The sequence below is a fragment of the Brachyistius frenatus genome, unplaced genomic scaffold, assembly GCF_029030835.1.
Source record: "Brachyistius frenatus isolate BFR_SWC_R1_liver_20210118 unplaced genomic scaffold, ASM2903083v1 Contig_150, whole genome shotgun sequence".
NCBI lineage: Eukaryota > Metazoa > Chordata > Actinopteri > Embiotocidae > Brachyistius > Brachyistius frenatus.
In genome coordinates, this window is record NW_027210749.1 from 855,001 (window position 1) to 872,898 (window position 17,898).

General features: G+C 41.8%; 1 protein-coding gene across 1 annotated transcript in view; it reads right to left on the reverse strand.

Annotated features, from left to right (window-relative positions):
* LOC138631151 (multiple epidermal growth factor-like domains protein 11) overlaps positions 1 to 17,898 on the reverse strand; it is a 122,340-nt gene that overhangs the window by 17,130 nt on the left and 87,312 nt on the right. The window contains exons 12-16 of the mRNA XM_069715933.1: positions 12,392 to 12,512; positions 10,953 to 11,116; positions 10,204 to 10,306; positions 3,354 to 3,500; positions 2,181 to 2,315 (exon numbers count right to left, since the gene is read on the reverse strand). Of these exons, the coding sequence (XP_069572034.1) occupies positions 2,181 to 2,315; positions 3,354 to 3,500; positions 10,204 to 10,306; positions 10,953 to 11,116; positions 12,392 to 12,512 (670 nt within the window). The remainder of the gene's footprint in view (positions 1 to 2,180; positions 2,316 to 3,353; positions 3,501 to 10,203; positions 10,307 to 10,952; positions 11,117 to 12,391; positions 12,513 to 17,898) is intronic.

A 17,898-nucleotide genomic window follows, 5' to 3' on the forward strand; every position in this document is an offset into this window, starting at 1 on the left:
TTATGAGTATGCGTTGTTCCCGTTACCTAAAATGTATCGTCTTCATTAAGAGTTTCCGTTGCACATCTCAAACAATAAAACCCAGAAGGGGATGAAGTGCAATAATGAAGTCCCTCCTCTTATGAAAGAGTTACCAGAGTGTGACTAACGCCCGTTAAAGTTCGGATCAAAGAGTGCGCAGGACACATGACGGAGGCCAGGAGAGTTCAGCCAGCATAATTAGCAGGAGAGGGACCAGTCAGTGTTTCCCTGGTGGTGCTCGTTCGTTCAATTTGAGTTTTTGTCTCTCTAAATACGACTCGGTGGTGATGCCACTCGATTCCCGCTGGACGTCGGGAAACTTTGAACACATGTTTGTGGTCCCGGCAGGATGAATCCTACTGATGTTGGAGATTTTACATATAAACACTCATCAAGCTCTTCAAAATTTGTATCAAACTTAGTTTTACTGCTACTTTCTGTTGAAGTCATCAGAGAGCTGCTGATTCTACTTCATGTTTATCACTTAAATGCGGTGCTAATTATTTTGTCCAATGTTTTACAGCCACTTGATAAAACTTTAATAAAAAAAAACAATGAGGTGTCAGCAGGTCAAAAACAAGCAGCTTCCGTTGACGGCAAAATTGGTGTAGATCCCTTAAAACTTCTGCTAATTATTGTGATTGTTTCCAGGAGGTGCTGGATAATTATATTAAAACATGAAAAAAAGAAGCCTCGTGCTGCCTCATTGGTGAAGCATGTGGTGAAGCCTACAGACGGTGTGAATGTGGATGAATTATCGGGTCCAAACTATTAACGAGAGCTTCAGATGACAGCGAACTGAATATTCATCTTACGGTTGATACGAGCAGCGTTTTAAAGAGCTGAAATAATCAAATAAAGCAGCTCGAATGTTTGTATAAACTCTAAATGATCTGTTTGTTGTTTGTTTTGTTTTTTTGTCTTCATCTGAGCCTGGTCAGAAGCTAGAATTAATTTCCGGCACCAAATTTTTGCATTTGTAATGTAAATAAAGTTGCACAAATAAAAAGATTTATGAGGAATAAAAGGAACAAACGTGTCTGAAAATCACCCTTAGCTAGAAAAGAAGCCGGAGTCGGCAGCGATGTGCCGAGCCGGCGGAGGAACTCCCGCTGAGCGTGTTGTGATCTCTGAAGGATGAATTTCACTTTTTTTTCTTTTTTTTTTAATCTAAGCTGCCTGAAGCTAAAATATCATTATTGTTCTGCTGCAGCTAACAAACGCTGAACTCTCCGTAAACAACGGGACGTTTTCTTTCATGAAAATCTGTTAAAAAAGCGTTTTGTGTCGGTTGACGGTCGAATCTTCCACGATGAGCTGTTTTCTTTGGAGATCCCTCTGAGAGTTTACTGGTCAATAACATCATTAGCCTGTACTCTTCAGGCGGTTGCCCCCCCCCCCTCCTCCTCACCCCGTCTGCTTCGTCGAAGCTCAACCCGGTTATCTTACGGGGCTCAAAGATGCAGCGGCCAGCAGAATGGCTAATGTAGGACAGAGCATAAGTAAGGCCGTCTCCATGTTTAATGCTGATGAATATTTCACTCCTCCACGTCTCCATTTAAGAAGCCGGCTCGGCCGCCGGACCGTCGAAGGGAGACTTGACACCAGCTTTAACCTGCAGAGCTGAACTGAAATCCTGACGCACGGAGAGATGACTGAGATGGAGTGGAGAGGTGGGAGGAGCTGAAACGGGACACAGACGGAGCTCAAGGTCGCTTCTTTATCATTTCCAACGTTTCTAATGAAATGTCGACATTCAAAGGGTTTTGCTTCAATACGAACCCGAAGTTAACGACAGACGTCAGCGTTTAACAAAAAGAGCTTCTGTTCCTGAAAGAAGCCGACCGGTGAGAAAAGTCACGTGACTCCGGAGAGGAAAAGGTGTGAAACAAAAACACACAAAACAACGATGCACACGGTGGACACGTTTACATCCAGTCTGTAGAAACAACATTTCAACACTTTTTATTCCACTATTTTACAGTATTTTCAAACTTCTGACTCAAACGAGAGCTCGAAGGTTTTACTCATAAAGAGGCTGAAAGTTTCTGCTTCGGACCGTAAAGACCGAACAAGACGTGTTCGGGCAGAAAGCAGCTGCACCTTCTCATTTATTTTCATTCTTTTTTTCAGGGATGAAGGAAAAACTGAAAACTGACCTTGGTTGCAAAGAGAGCCGAAGAATCCGGAGAGACACTCGCAGTGACCGGTGACGTGGTGGCACGCTCCGTCACTGTGGAGGCACTGAGGACACGACTGGCTGCAGCGCTGGCCGTACAAACCAGGTGAACAGGCTGCACAGGAAACACACACACACACACACACACACACACACACACACACACACACACACACACACACACACACACACACACACACACACACACACACACACACACACACACACACACCGTTTAGCATCTGGTAGAAGATGTGTCCGTGAGCGTGTCTCTAACTGAACTCGGCCCTTTGGCTCCGTCCAGCTCTGCTTTGTTTCCCCTCGTAGCTCCGAGCCGTCTGATACATCTTCTTAAGACTTTTAATTTGCTTTAATTGATGTTCCTCCAACATCTACTCCCCGACGCGCTACAGCGGTTTCCTAATTAAGATAATTGGCTAAACTGTGAACCGAGATGCCTTAAATTCATCGCTCCGATGGATGCAGGAGGAAACGCTGTCAGGATGCTTTTATTCAACAAGTAGTCTCAGATTTAATGTCCAGCAGGTGTTTTTTTTACAGTTACAAATCCTGACACCTCAAAGGACAAACGCAGAACTCGCTGATAAAAAAAACGTTGCACCTCGATTGTTTTCTGAATGATTTCGAGATGAGAACTCAGTGATGATGTTGACGGAGAGACGACACTGAATACGTCGTCGCTTCGAGGAATCATCCAAACCACGTATATCGGAGAAAAAGCTTCCAGCTCCCTGCAGCTTTCCAAACAAAAAAGATTTTTACACCAACCATTTTTTAAACCTTTATTTTCTGTCTGACTGAAAGGAAAGAAGAAATGTTCCTCCCATTGGTGGATGGTTACCACGGACACCATCACAGGCACGTCCATCCGTTTCAATGATTTATGTAGAAATCAAATTGACCACGGAGGTGGAAAGTCAGCCTGACCCTGACGTTAGACGCTTTAATGGGAAGCACCCCCCCCCCCATCCCTCCTAAACTCTAACAGCGTGGAACTTCTTGTATTTTACAGCTAAATAGCGGCACAACCTTTAGTAAAATAAAGAAACATTTCTGGATTTGTGTGCAATGTGTGTGTGTGTGTGTGTGTGTGTGTGTGTGTGTGTGTGTGTGTGTGTGTGTGTGTGTGTACTTCGTCTGCAGTTGGTGCCGCGGTAGCCGGACGCGCAGGCACAGCTGCCGTCCTCCGGGGAGCACGAGCCTCCGTTCTCACAGCTGCAGCTGTACGAGCAGTCGGGACCCCAACGGCCCTCCTCACACCCGCTGTCACAGTGGACACCTGCACAAAACACACACACACACACACACACACACACACACACACACACACACACACACACACACACACACACACACACACACACACACACACACACACACACACACACACACACACACATTACAGTCTGCAGGAGAGAAAAGAGGTTTCGTCCCCCGATGATGCTGCAGAGCTTCAGATTAAACACAAGAAAGGAGGATGATGCAAAAAACAAAAAGAGCAGATGAAGGAGTTCATAGAAGATGAGAAGATGTGACATGAAATAATTCCTCCCCACTCATCTCCCCGTTAAAGCACGAAGCTGCCAACGTGTTACATTCTTCTTGACTGAAACCATAAATCTCTGCTACGTCCACGTGTCGTATCTTTTTTCCTCCGAGTCTCAGCGCTTCACTAAAACGATTAAAAACTCATCAGTGAGTTTCCCTGAGTGGGAAACACCTTCCTTCCTTCCTTCAGTCGTTTTCTGGATTCAGTCCATGCACACCATCCTGCTACCACAAATACTTAAAGTGGATCAATGAAAGTATGTCCGTTACAAAGCATGTTTTTTATTAGGAATAATAAATCTACAGTAAAATGGGCCTCATCCTTTAAATGAACAGATCTGAACGGCTCAATGGGAAAAGATGTAACCGAATAAATCATCGTTGTCATAACTGATGATTTTTTATTGAGTAGATCTTCATTTGAATGTCAGAAAGAAGAAGAAGAAGAATATCAATATTTAATGGAAACAAAAATGTAACGCTCAGCCACACAACAAACATGAATAGATTCTGATGGACTTCATTGTTCGGTCATCAAACTGTCTGGAAGAGTTTAAATTACGTATCGGCTCGGTGACGTGTACGAGACAAACGGGAACTGAATAAATAAATCTGAGTTCGGGCCTGAAACATGTTTCAGTTATTATTAGTTGAAAAATGTCTGGATTAAAAAATGAAAAAATTTAAACCGATTTCAATATCTGAGACTGAAAAATGTTTTTATTTATTTACTTCATTTAGAAAAGAACAGATGTGCTCATGAAGATGTTTTAAATCTGACAAATCAAAAATCAAACATAATCTCTGAGGGATATTTTACTGTTAAAAAATGTGTATCATACTGAGGTTTTGATTTCTTATCCTGGTTTTGGTCATGTTTGGGATATGACACCGCGTGCAGTGACCCTGACGTCCACTAGAGGGCGCTGTGTCGGCATCACGTTGCACTTCGGCTAGCCGTGGTGAGGTTTAGACAAAGATCACCGTTCAGGCTCAAAGAAGTAATTTCACACAAGTAATGTTCTGTAATTTATATAAATCTAATAAATGACATTATACGTGCACATTATGTGACTTAAAATAAATCTTTAAATTCGTTAAATCTTTTTATATCTCTTGAATTCACAGTTTTGATTTCAGTAAAAATGACAGTTTTTGCTGCAGTTTTTCAGATCTCACTCCGCTGACGACTTTTCGTGTGTTTGGTTTTGACCGAAAGTGAGTCGAAACCAACAAAACAAAACAAATAGTGTGAATGTAAATTTCCTCGCCGACGCTTCGACACCGAGCGTCTTCCATCAAACATCCTGCGAGTCGAATAAACGTCGATGTTTGTCTGAACAAAATTTAAAAAAAATTCTAAAGTCTACTCGAGACTTTTTGCCCTTTAATCCTTTGCTGAAGTGTCTCCTTCTTTCATCAGTCTTGCAAATGTGTGTGTGTGTGTGTGTGTGTGTGTGTGTGTGTGTGTGTGTGTGTGTGTGTGTGTGTGTGTGTGTGTGTGTGTGTGTGTGTGTGTGTGTGTGTGTGTGTGTCAGTCCTGAGAGGCAGCAGTGTGTCTACACTAAAGCTGGCTTGCAGATCGGATCAGAACCCCCCGCTGCTCACCGGGGACAGTCTGCAGACCGCAGCGTCCCCAGAAACACACACACACACACACACACACACACACACACACACACACACACACACACACACACACACACACACACACACACACACACACACACACACACACACACACACACACACACACACACACACACACACGGGGAGAAGCCAACCAAAAGACGGACGGACGGACGGACGGAGTAAGAATAGCGTGAGTGCAAACACTCGTCTCTCGCTGCAGCTCATTAGAAACTTCCTTTGACTCAGAATATGAGAGAATATGAAAGTGCGGCGCAGGCGGCCATTATAACTCAATTAATAAACTACCTCTGAGGGCCAGGAATCAGAAGTTCTGTGGTATTAAACCAAGGGGGGGAGGGGGGGTAACAGCCAGAAGAAGGACGCATATTATACACGACATTCGTCCGAACTCTAACCAGGTATTTTAGCTTTAACGACGTTATTAGCACGACTTGGATAAATAAAATAAACAATAAAAACATGTAATCAACATGTGTTCATATTTTGGGGGCAAATTGCTCTCAAAATATGTGAAACTTTTTTGTTAGTGTGATCTCCGTTTCCATGGCAACGCATGGGGTACGACTAACAACTGGAAATAAAAACATCAGTCGTGTTAGTCGACTTTTAGGTCTGAACTCAACTGAATAAATACAGAACATAGAAACACTAAACTGATCAGCTAGCTCAGTCTGGTTGGAACAAAGATATCTGATGAACAAAGATATCTGATGAACAAAGATATGTGATGAACAAAGATATCTGGTGAACAAAGATATGTGATGAACAAAGATATCTGGTGATAAAAGATATGTGATGAACAAAGATATCTGATGAACAAAGATATGTGATGAACAAAGATATGTGATGAACAAAGATATCTGATGAACAAAGATATGTGATGAACAAAGATATCTGGTGATAAAAGATATGTGATGAACAAAGATATCTGATGAACAAAGATATGTGATGAACAAAGATATGTGATGAACAAAGATATGTGATGAACAAAGATATCTGGTGATAAAAGATATGTGATGAACAAAGATATCCATGGACTCGTGTTTTTAACATTTTAGCACCGTGTCGTGTTAAAACCAAACCCTGGTCCAGCTAGCCGTGGTGTTACCCTACGGGTGCTCAGAGCGACCAAAAAGGACCAAATGGGTCATTTAACAGAACGAAGAAATAAAAGGAGAAACTACATTATATTACATATTATATTAAATTAAATTCGTATTCTATTTTGCCATTGAGAAGGCGCAGTTATATTTCTAGTGATGATCATGGTGTGATGTCAGAATGATTTGTTCCAAATGTTCAGTCGACCAATCAGATCTCTGGGGGCGGAGCTACTTGTTGTTATAATTCCTCTTCAGAACAAAACTCTTCACACCTTCGGTCTAAAATTTGATCCAAACATTCATCAATATATCGAAAGTTTCTCTCCAATGTCATTTCATCACCGGAGAATTAATCGCATCGATCGTTTGCTCATCACGACTTTACTAAATTGACAATCAGCGGGTAAAACTATGACTCCGACGTGACAATTAATGATGTAAACAGAGGCTCTCGGAGGTGTGATGTCACCGCTGATGGAAGTAATCAGTTCACCACACGGGACTCCAACGGCGCTTCATCCACAACGTGAAGTTGAATTACTGAAGAGCCGAGCGGTTAAACTCATCCGAGCCTGAACCTCCATCACTTTTCTGAATTATATGGTTTGACTCTGTTGCGTGTCGTATTGATTTGTTGTCCTCAGACCTTTTCTCCTCAGGTATTTTCCTCTGAGCCCTCGATTCAGGGGGCTGGATGCGGCCTGTTGATGGCGCCGTGCCCTCCAGAAAGGGGGCCAAAGGCCAGACGGGAGGCTAATCTACTCCGGTGGCGGCGTTTTCTGCCGTCCGTCACTCACCGGTCGCGCGGAACAGTTGTGATTTCATTTCGATAAAACCTCCACGTGGACTCAGAGGGAAGCCGGCCGAGGGGTCATTTCTTCTGCTCGTTTATCAAACCCTCCACGGTGGTCAGACTTCAGACGTCTAAACTCCTCACAAAGCTGATGTCGGATTAATTTGCCATGAATTCTGGGTAATAACACACAAAGCTGCTGATATACCTGTCGACTATCTTCTTTTGTTGCTTTTCCTGGGACACTACGGTTTATTTTGCACGGTCCTCAAACTTGATTTAAATAATCCCACTGCACGGATTTTACAAGTTCTCTATGTTTTTCTGATGCTTATTTATGAAACAGTAGCTCCACACACGACATGAAAATTCAACCCATCTGTCACCACAACCTGGAAACCTCCAACCTGACTGGAGGGGAGTGAACGCAGCTGCTGTCTGGAGGAAGTTCAATACTGGATGAATCCAAAGTTACTCCTGCATATGCAAGCTGGTCTGAACTGTTTCCATCAACCGGATCGTGACCTGATGCAGGTGCCATTGACTGTTGCCATGGATACACTGGTCAAAGGGGGATCGGCTGGCTAACTTTTTATTTTAGGCTCAACATAAGTCATTCTTAACTTGCATCAGACCAAACTAAGCGCAAAATAAAGACTATCGAAACACCTTTTTGTAAAACTGGCCCCTCGTTTCACTTTAGACATCTAGATCCTACTTTTGACAGGAGAAATAAACTAAATTAATAAATGAATATAAAGCTGTATTTGTCATGTTTTTCCCTCCGTATACTACACAGTGACTGACAGTACAGTATAATGTAACACTATAGAATAATGTCAGCTGCTGTCCTGACGTGTCAGCTGGTTTTCGAGGACAAACATCCCATCATGAAGGTTGTGGTCAGGGTGAATTTGATGGACACATGCTTCACTAATACATTCTGTATGAGCTGCTGTTGTCGTGCATCAGGTGTAAATCTGACCTTGCATCGCCACAGGGTCGCTGAATGTATAAACTGGGTCACTTTTGAAGCAGCTTTACTTTGTGCCAGTCTCTGATGTTACTTTACTGCAGTCACTCGTCTCTGCAGCAACGTGGACAACAGAACGTGCAGTCCTTGCAGTCCTGGAGACATTTGACTTGCAAATATTATTAAAAGCAAAGTTATATGGGGGTTGTGGAAAGTTTTAATCGCTGCTTTGTTTCTGTGCATCTTAATTGCACCTCAATTTTTATGATTCTCCCTCATTTATAAGAACCTCTGATTAACAAGTGCAGGCTGTGAACAAATGTAGACCGTACCAGGTATCTGCTGTCCTCCCTGCAGATGCCTCTTTATGGACATGTGATGTTTCCAGATTTGAAGATACAGTGAACCCTCGCTATAACGCGGTTCACTTTTCGCGGTCTCGCTACTTCACGGATTTGCATCGTGCATTGTGTTCTGCATTCTGATTGGCTAAACAGTCTCTCCGCTTCTTCTCTACCTGTTTGTCAATAACGTTGCGGTTTAATATGTACACGTACGTAAAACAGCTTGCCAAATTAAAGATAATCGATGGTGGCATGTCGGTTTATAAGAATCTTTTTGCCCAGAAGAAAAAAGAGCGACAACAACTACCGATAACTATGTTCTTCTCTTGAAAAACCACACCTGCACCGCCGGCTTTAGAAGAAAGAACCGCTGCAGAGCGGAGTCAGGATGCAGCGGCTCAGTCAGAAGAGCAGTGAAATACACGAGTCACTATTTGTCCGACTGTACTTTGTATTTGTTTTCATAATCATTTTTCATTTTCTCCCGTTCTAATCCAATGACTCGGGTCGCAGTGGGGCGGTGCCGATCTCAGCAATTTGAAGCCTTCAGTTCGTATTGATGATTAAAATTATTATTTTACAGTACAGTAGTTATTTGTTAAAAAAAACACATTTATACAGTACTTTTATTTGTTAAACAAATGCTTGGGCTTGTAAAAAGGTTTTGTTCTTTGGTTTCAATGTATTATGGAGTATTTCATTGTATAATAATTGTAAAAAAAATAAAGGTTCCTACTTCACGGATTTCACCTATCGCGGTCTCTATTTGGAACGTAACCCCCGCGATAAACGAGGGTTCACTGTAATCCTCATCGTTCAGTCTCTGCATTACTTTGTCTTTTATTTCACTTTTATCAAACATATCAAATCTTACTGCAGTTATCCTATTTGTGTGGACAGCATTGTTCTGTCATGGTAAAGATTGTGAAGGCTTTAGACACAAAAGGAAGTTACACAACAGCTGTCAGTATTCAGGAGATGAGTTACAAACAGAGACAATTACTGAATGAATCCTTGAAAGGAGACTTTATAAAAGCCTTGAAGCCAGTATGGAGTTCTTTAATGAGCATCTGGAGCAGCATACCTGACAGCTTTTCTTCCCATCTCAGTCTGTGTCGCTACGACAGATGCAGTTCGTCTGTCCAAACAGGAAGTGCTACTTTACTGGTGTAATGACATGTTCCTGTTCTTTTAGCGGTTACAGAGAGCTTCACCTGCCCTGATGCTTCATAATCAATAGTTTTGCTGTTCTAGATTTAGTTATGCGTGTTGCTCCTTATCATTTTCTTGACCCAATCTGGGTACATAACATATTTGGGGGCTCGTCCGGGATAAATGCTTTTGTTTTGAAGCACTATGTGACTTTTAATTTGAAAAGTGAAGTGTAAATGACAAGTAATGGATGTTATTTGCCTCGTCTGACAGTTATGAACCAATTCATTTTAACCTTCGACCTTAATAAACTGCCATTTTTGTGTCTCTGTTTCTGTATTTCGGCCCTCGACCAAGTAGCCAAGCTTTGACAATCCAAATACTTCTCAGCCCGATAGCATGGCTTCGTAACTCACCCGTCCAACCTGCGAGGCAGCGACAGGAGCCGCTCACTGGATCGCAGCCGTCGGAGTTGACACAGTCGCATCTCTCTCTGCAGTCCAAGCTGTACGATCCCTCCTGACAGCCGCAACACAGCAACAGACCAAACTTCATATATGCACTTTTCACACACATAACCTTCTCTACTGGCTTTTAATGTTTTCATGGATGAAACCATACACTCACAAAAATTAAGGAGCTTCTTAAACTCAAACAACAATCAAAAAGTTCAGAGATTTGTCCGGTTGAATGCAGCACAGCGATGCACACGGAGCAGGAGGAAGCTCCGCCCCTCTTGAAATGTTGAACGTCACTCAGAACACCTCGCCTGGCTCATCGCTTCATCACCGTAGACTTTCTGAACACTTTCAAGTGTCTCTGTTGACCGTTTAAAGAGTTTGACCCCAAAATCTGATGTTTCTCTGCTCCAGTTTCAGGTCCGTGGTTGAAATCACAAATGTTCACAGTACCAGTGGTCACTTTAACGTGAGGACCTACACGCTACAAACTACAGCGCTGATGTCGATCAAGAAACGACACTCTGAATACTTCCTCGTGAAGGTCGTTGCTTCCTGCAGCTCCGTGTTCATCGCTGCGCTGCGTTCAACAGCAACAGACTCTGAACATATTCATCGACCCTCATGCATCACCTCTGTGGCCTGTTGTGAGAAAACGAGTGGATTTCTGAGTGTGCGATGATTTAAGATAAATAACGACCACTCACAGGACACGGTACGTCGCAGTACTCGTCCCTCCAGCCCGGGGAGCAGGTGCAGGTTCCGTTAACGGGGTCGCAGGCCGCCTCGTTGGCGCATTGACACGTCTGGTTGCAGATCAGTCCCCAGGTACCGCTGGAGCAGGGGATGGAGCAGTCCACACCCTGCCAGCCTGGACGGACACCGAGACACCGTCAGTCCTTTACTGCAGCCGTTAACGGGACACGGTCCCACACTCTGCCTCGATGTCTACACTTTAATTACCTGCGTTATTCCCACGAGGTTCAGTGGTGCATGAATGTTTAAACATGCTGATATTAAGGGATATTAAACGAGTGAAGCAGAGAAGAAAATATAGAACAGGAACAAGTTCTGGAGGTCGTTAAGGTCGGTGTTGGGACATTTTTTGGAGGGTTACCTTTACAGAAAAAAACACTCGAGTTCCCCATTTTTTTCCACGTGTTGCAACATATGATAATATGGGGAAAAGTTTGCACATAGGAATCTACATGGGCTTCACACATTACACCATGAAAATGTTCCAAAATCGCACGTTTCCCATGAACTAAATACATGTTTCACATGTGCACAATCACATGTGAAATTGTAGTTGTTTTTCTGAGAGGGTGGAGAGTTTTACTGGTGACTGTAGAGAAAAGTTTAGGTTTCTGGTTTTCGTGGGAAAAAAAAGTTACAATTATAATGCATAATCAATAACAAAAGAAAAAGTAAAAGTTTGAAAATATGCTGAAATTACAAACACTTTGTGTTAGCACCTTTAAAAAAAAAAAAGCACCGATTTCACGTGCAAAAACTTGTGTTTCGCATGATTGTGATTGTGAAACATGGTTTTGGAACATTTTCATGGTGTAATGTGTGAAGCTCGTAGATTCCCATGTGAAAAGTTTTCCACATGTTTTGCCATGTTATTATATGTAGATATGTGTCATATGTGTATCACGTGGAAAATACTCGTGTTTTTTCTGCGACGGCATTCCTAAAGTGTTTTTCACGACACCGTCAGGTGTTTTCAGCATATTTTTAAACTTTTACTTTTTTTACATCATGTTTGAAACTTTACTTTTTTTTGTTCCCAGAATGTTGTTATTTTAAAGCAGGATAACGTGTTTTAAAAACATTTTAGAGAACGTTAACCAACTTTTAATAAGAAAATCTTTGGAACAACAAAAAAAAAAAACGTCCCCCTGAAAATGTTCCTTGATCATCACACATTTTTATCAGGACCTCCTGCTGTTTGTAAGAAGTCAGAACACAAACAGGTTTCATCTTTAACAATCTTTTAAAAGCTCTTTTATTTTAACGTGAAAAGTAACTAAAGCTGTCAGATAAATGTGGAAGTACTTGAGTAAAGTACACGTTCCTTTAAACTTGTACTGTAGTACTTCATCAGTAAATGTACTCCTTTACTTTCCACCCGTTCACAGACCTTCTCTGCAGAAACAGGAGCCGTCGACGTGCGAGCAGGAGATCTCGTTGCGACAGGAACACGAGGAGGTGCAGTTGGTCCCAAACAGGCCTGCAGGACAGCTGATGGAGCAGTCGTCGCCCTGAACACAGAAAACACACAACGGGAAGTATTTAATCACACACATTTTTGTGTTGACTCGTACAACTTGCATTAGTTTTAGTGAAGCGTTCGGCTGCCGTTTAAAAACAGGTCGCTGGTTCTTCCCTTTCTGCCATGTAGATGTGTCTACTCATTATCACGGTGCAGCGTGAAATAGACACGCCTGTCCACTCCAGCAAAAACACGAGTTAGCTACGCTTGGCGCTGTCTAGGGCGTGAAAGTTACACGTTTCCCTGTTCCTGTGGATGAAAATGAAACCTGTGAACCGTGTGATTCACAGGAAAATGAAAACATGACGGAGGTTAGGAAACAAAAACACAACTCAACCACCTCTGTTGCATCACACGATCCTTCGTCACGTGACATTTACGCCCACAAAACGTGTAACTGTAACGCCTACGCAAGCCAAAATGTGTCTATTTCACGCTTCGCCGTGATAATGACTTGCATCGTTTCACAAAGTAGTCGAAGATCTTTTTCTACATTTTCTCTACTCTCGTGTTTTTTTGTATCGTCATCAGCTGCAGGTGAGGACGGCAGCCTTCAGTCTGTCTGCAGCTCCTTTATTCTTCATGAGATGCACCGGCTCGGCTGAAGAACATCTGACTTGCGTGTTTTCAGGTTGCAGGATCCTAACTGACAGGCAGGTTTCTCCACTCAGCTCCGGAGAAAAAAAAAGAAAAAAGAAAAAGAAGCTCCTGCTCCGAGTTTATCTGATAAATTCCTTATGACTGCATTAAATCTGCAACCAACAGGCCCATGTATAATGGAGGAGGGAAACGATCACCGCTGATGGCCCCCCCCGCAGAGAAACATGGCGTCTGCTCTTGTCCAATCAATCGAGGACGCGGTGGACAGACAGCTTGGCATTAGCGGGACGTCTAACCTCATTGTGAGAGCGAACCGAACCTTCGGCGCACCGTCGCATTGATCCGGACCTTCAACGTATAAACTGTGTTAATTAAAGCTTCCTGCTTCAAAGCTGTCTTCCTTTAAATTGCTATTAATCTAATATTCACAAAGACGGGTCAAACCTGAGCAGACAGGAGGCTTAAAAAAAGTTGGTGTTCTCTTGTTTATTTTATATAAAAACTAAAACTTTGTAAATAAAAAACGCGCGTGAGCTCGATGAGGAAAGTCATCAGGATTTCCCAGGGGGCCGTGGGGCATCTCAGGAATGACAAACACCAGACGATCGATGGCTACTGACTTTAAAATTCAAGGAGCGCGTGTGGAGTTTTTTTTATTTTTTTTTATTTGTCTTATTTAAAATTTTAAGATCAGAGTTGACAAATAAACAAACCAGCTAATTTTAGTTCTTACAGTCACACACAGACCAGATTAAAGTACATTTATTTAAATTAAAAAAAATGGGACATGACTTCAGTTACATTTACTTAAAAACAAATTCAAGGTATTTGTACTTGAGTGCATTTTAAGCAACTTTATCCTTCTACTCATTTGTCTGACAGCTTGAATTACTTTTAAGATTTAAGTTTTTCATTACCTTCCTGTCCAGTGTAAACTCTGCATCTCCAGATTCTTGTATATTAAATTAAAAAATTTCTGATAAACTGAGGGATTAAATGTTCTTTGACTTTTTTTTAAAGATTACGGGACAAAATAACTCAAACAAAGTGATGATGTTACAGAATTTGATGCTTTACTGCAGATTAAACAAAGCAACAGCACATAAGAGTAGTTCAAATAAGCTCAAACTTAAGTAAATGCAGATCGGTTGAGCGTGAGGAATCTCCAGTAACTGTAGTAGGTCAGTGGGATGCGACGGGTTAACGAGGTCATCCTGTCAAATACATGGATCAGTCTGCATGTTTCGTAATTATTTAAATTTAAATTAAACATGAAAGAAACATTTGAAGTAGAAAAACATGAGATGAAAACAGCTGCAGGTAGTAGAGTGTGAAAATGACCTGCTGTTATATATCAGGATAAAATATTATGAGGAAATTCAATTGACAAAAAGAGGCTCAATCACTCAGACTGAAAAGGAAGCCCTTCATGAAATCAATAAATAACTGTTATATTCTGTGACAGGTTTTACATTTGTTTGTCAACCAATATGTAATTTTACAGAGTTGAAAACGGATCTAGTCAGTCCCTCGAGGAGTTTTAATCTTATTGTTATGATCAAAAGTTGTCGATTTCTTCCTCAAAATTGTGATTTGTCGATTTTCTATTTAGGAAAATAATTGTATTTTTTTTTTTTTTTAACTACTACCGAGTTTGGAGACACTTTTTCAAAATTGTATTGAAACATTTCAAAACTACATGTCTTAGTAAAAATAAATATCATTATTAGCAATTAAGTCAAGTTTGGCATTTTGACCACTGCCATCTAGATTTTTTGACCATATTTGGACGAGCTGGGGGGAGGAGCGACGAGTGGTTCTGATCTGATTGGGTAGTTGAGGACACTAAGCCCCGCCCACATATAGCAGAAACCTGAATGCACCACAGGCACTTTTACAGCTTGAAAAAGCATCCTTTCGCTGTTGAAACATCTGACCAGCTGCACACAAGAGTTCAGTATCATGACTGCACTATAATTCACTATTTTATTCACAAATTCACAACGATGACAATAATAATTATGTTTGCCTTCTCTCATTAGTAGTGAAGTATTTGTTTATGGCTTAAATGATTGTAATAAATCTCTTGGAAGATGGAAACGGATGTTCACAGTGACACTATCAGGACTGAAAGTTGTGTGGAAAATGGTTTATTTAGGAGGCTGTAAATACCACGTACTGCCGGTCTTTCCTCTCCACTGACACCAAACAGCTGTTCGTCCCGCTGGCAGTTTGGCCGTATTTCTGCAAATTTCAGGGCTTTCGGCTCAGAGTTGCAAACATGTTTACAGATATCGAGCCGACCGTCCCAATCGGTGACAATAGCAGAAAATAAATTGTGTTTAAACCTGCTTTCCCGTCCACACAGCGATGCACTGAGCAGCGACCTGCGAGATACCAGCGCAGCATAAATTCTCTGAATCAATAAGCCTCCGCAGAGAGCAACATCCATCTGAGTTTAGCTGCTATAAACCAAGCGGACGTTCTCCTCCAGCTTTCATCCGCCTGGGAATCCCCCGGTGTTCTCCATCCAATTATCAGAAGTCGCTGTCATCTCGCTGCTGTGGGGCGTCTCAGCTCTGTTACTGAGAGGTCACAGCAGGGGGGGGGGGTCACAAATAAAGTATGACCTCCAGTCGGACTGAATTTAACCTTTAGCTTTAATCCAGTTTTAATCCTGAATCCAACAGTTTTAAATGTCGGTTCCTTAGCTGCAGTTTCATTATCGATGTCGTTCTGGAACCGATCGGCAGCCTCCAGTCTGACATCTTGGGGTTTTTTTTCGAGCCAGAAGTGACCATATTTGGACGAGACCGGTAGATCCGACTGAGAAACCTGAGGTCACGGCAAGGCGTGAAATAGACTGGCCCGTCCACTACGGCAAAAACTTGAGGTAGCCACGCTTGGCAACGTTTAGGTGTGACAGTTACATGTTTTCCTGTGGGGGTGGAAAAATTGAAAATACCGCATACTGGTTTCAACCATGTGATTTACAGGAAAACAAAAAGACGTGGTCGGAGTTCGGGGAGGAAAAACAAAAAATGAATGTGTCCTTTGTAAATGATACTTCGTCACGTCACATTTCCGTGTGTGTAACTTTCATGCCTAGAAAGCCCTAAACGTGACCATCTCACATTTTGCTGTAACGGACGGGCGTGTCTATTTCACGCTTTGCCGTAATACTGGGTTGGGTCAGTAGGCACCGCCCACCAATACCAGAAACCTGACCACACCACAGGCCTGTCAATCAAACGGCAAACCTGTGCTTGAGTCGTAATGCCTAATGAATGCTGGAAATTTGGTTATAACGACTTTTGGAAGACATTTACTGACTTTGTATTTCAGGAGAAAAGTTGTTGAACTATTCACCAGTTTCCAGGTGCACCGACTCATTCAGGATGGAATGTTTGTGGAGAACAGAACATTTTCTGAAGGCTCTAAATAAAACCTGTTTTTATCAGAAAACTTTCTGAGTCTTTCCTCATCACTGACACCAAAACAATCGTTCCTCCTCTCGGTTTGACAGATGAAGAGTATTTCTGTGAGATTTCACGCTTCGGCTCAAGAGTTTCACATGTTTGCAGAAATCGATCCAGCTGTCCGTGTCGGTCTGCATGTTTTACTCATTAAATCTGCTCAATATTAAATTACATTTACAGCAGTGCTGTCCAAAAATAAATAAATAATGAAAGTCTGTGTTATTTATATATATATATACAGAACTTACTATGTAATCATGTGTATATACTGTATATGTATCTTTCTGAATATTTTAGTAGCCTGGTCTTCATCAACCTGCAACAGCTTTCCAGGTGAAAAAAAAAAAATTCTTCTTTCAAACTACTAGAACTACACCCATAAAGATTAGCAACGGAAAAATTAGGCAGAAAAATGTGAAAGAGTGAAAGTGAAACTAAATGGAAATATGAGCTAATTATCCAACAAGTAGCTCCGCCTCCAGAGATCTGATTGGTCAACTGAACATTTGGAACAAATCATCATGACATCATCACTAGAAATATAACTCCTCCTCCTCAATGGGAAAATATAATTAGAGTTGAATTTCATATAATATGTAATATAATGTAGTTTCTACTTGTTATGGATCTATTAAATGACCCATTTGGTGAAGTCGGGTCACTTTTGGTCCTTTTTGGTCGCTCCGAGCACCCGTACCGTAACACCACGGATAGTCACGCACTTACAATCCTAGCGGAGGATAGCTGGACTGGTTTGGTTTGAACACATGACACGGAGCTAAAATGTTAAAAACACATGAGAACATGGATATCTTTGTTCATCAGATATCTTTGTTCATCAGATATCTTTGTTCCAACCAGACTGAACTAGCTGATCAGTTTAGTGTTTCTATGTTCTGTATTTATTCAGTTGGAGACTAGAAATCCTCTCTGTTGCTAGGTGGTTGCTAAGGGTCGGACTGCTTCCTGGAGTAGTAAACATTGCTTACGTTACATTAAGAGTTTACTAACGCGACTGATTGTTTTCCAGTTCTTCGACGTACCCCATGTGTTGCCATGGAAACGGAGATCACACTAACGGAAAAGGTTTTATATTTTGAGAGCGATATGAACACATTTAGATTACACGTTTTATTTAGTTGGTAACTTGTTGTATGATGCTTACGGACTGGCCGGATCACTGTCGTGCCAGTAATGACGTTGAAGCCCTTGAGTGTAATATTATGTTTTTAACTTCAAACCAAACTTCACAAAAAGATCTGCGAAGTAGTTTTTGAGATATGCAGCAAAGAAATA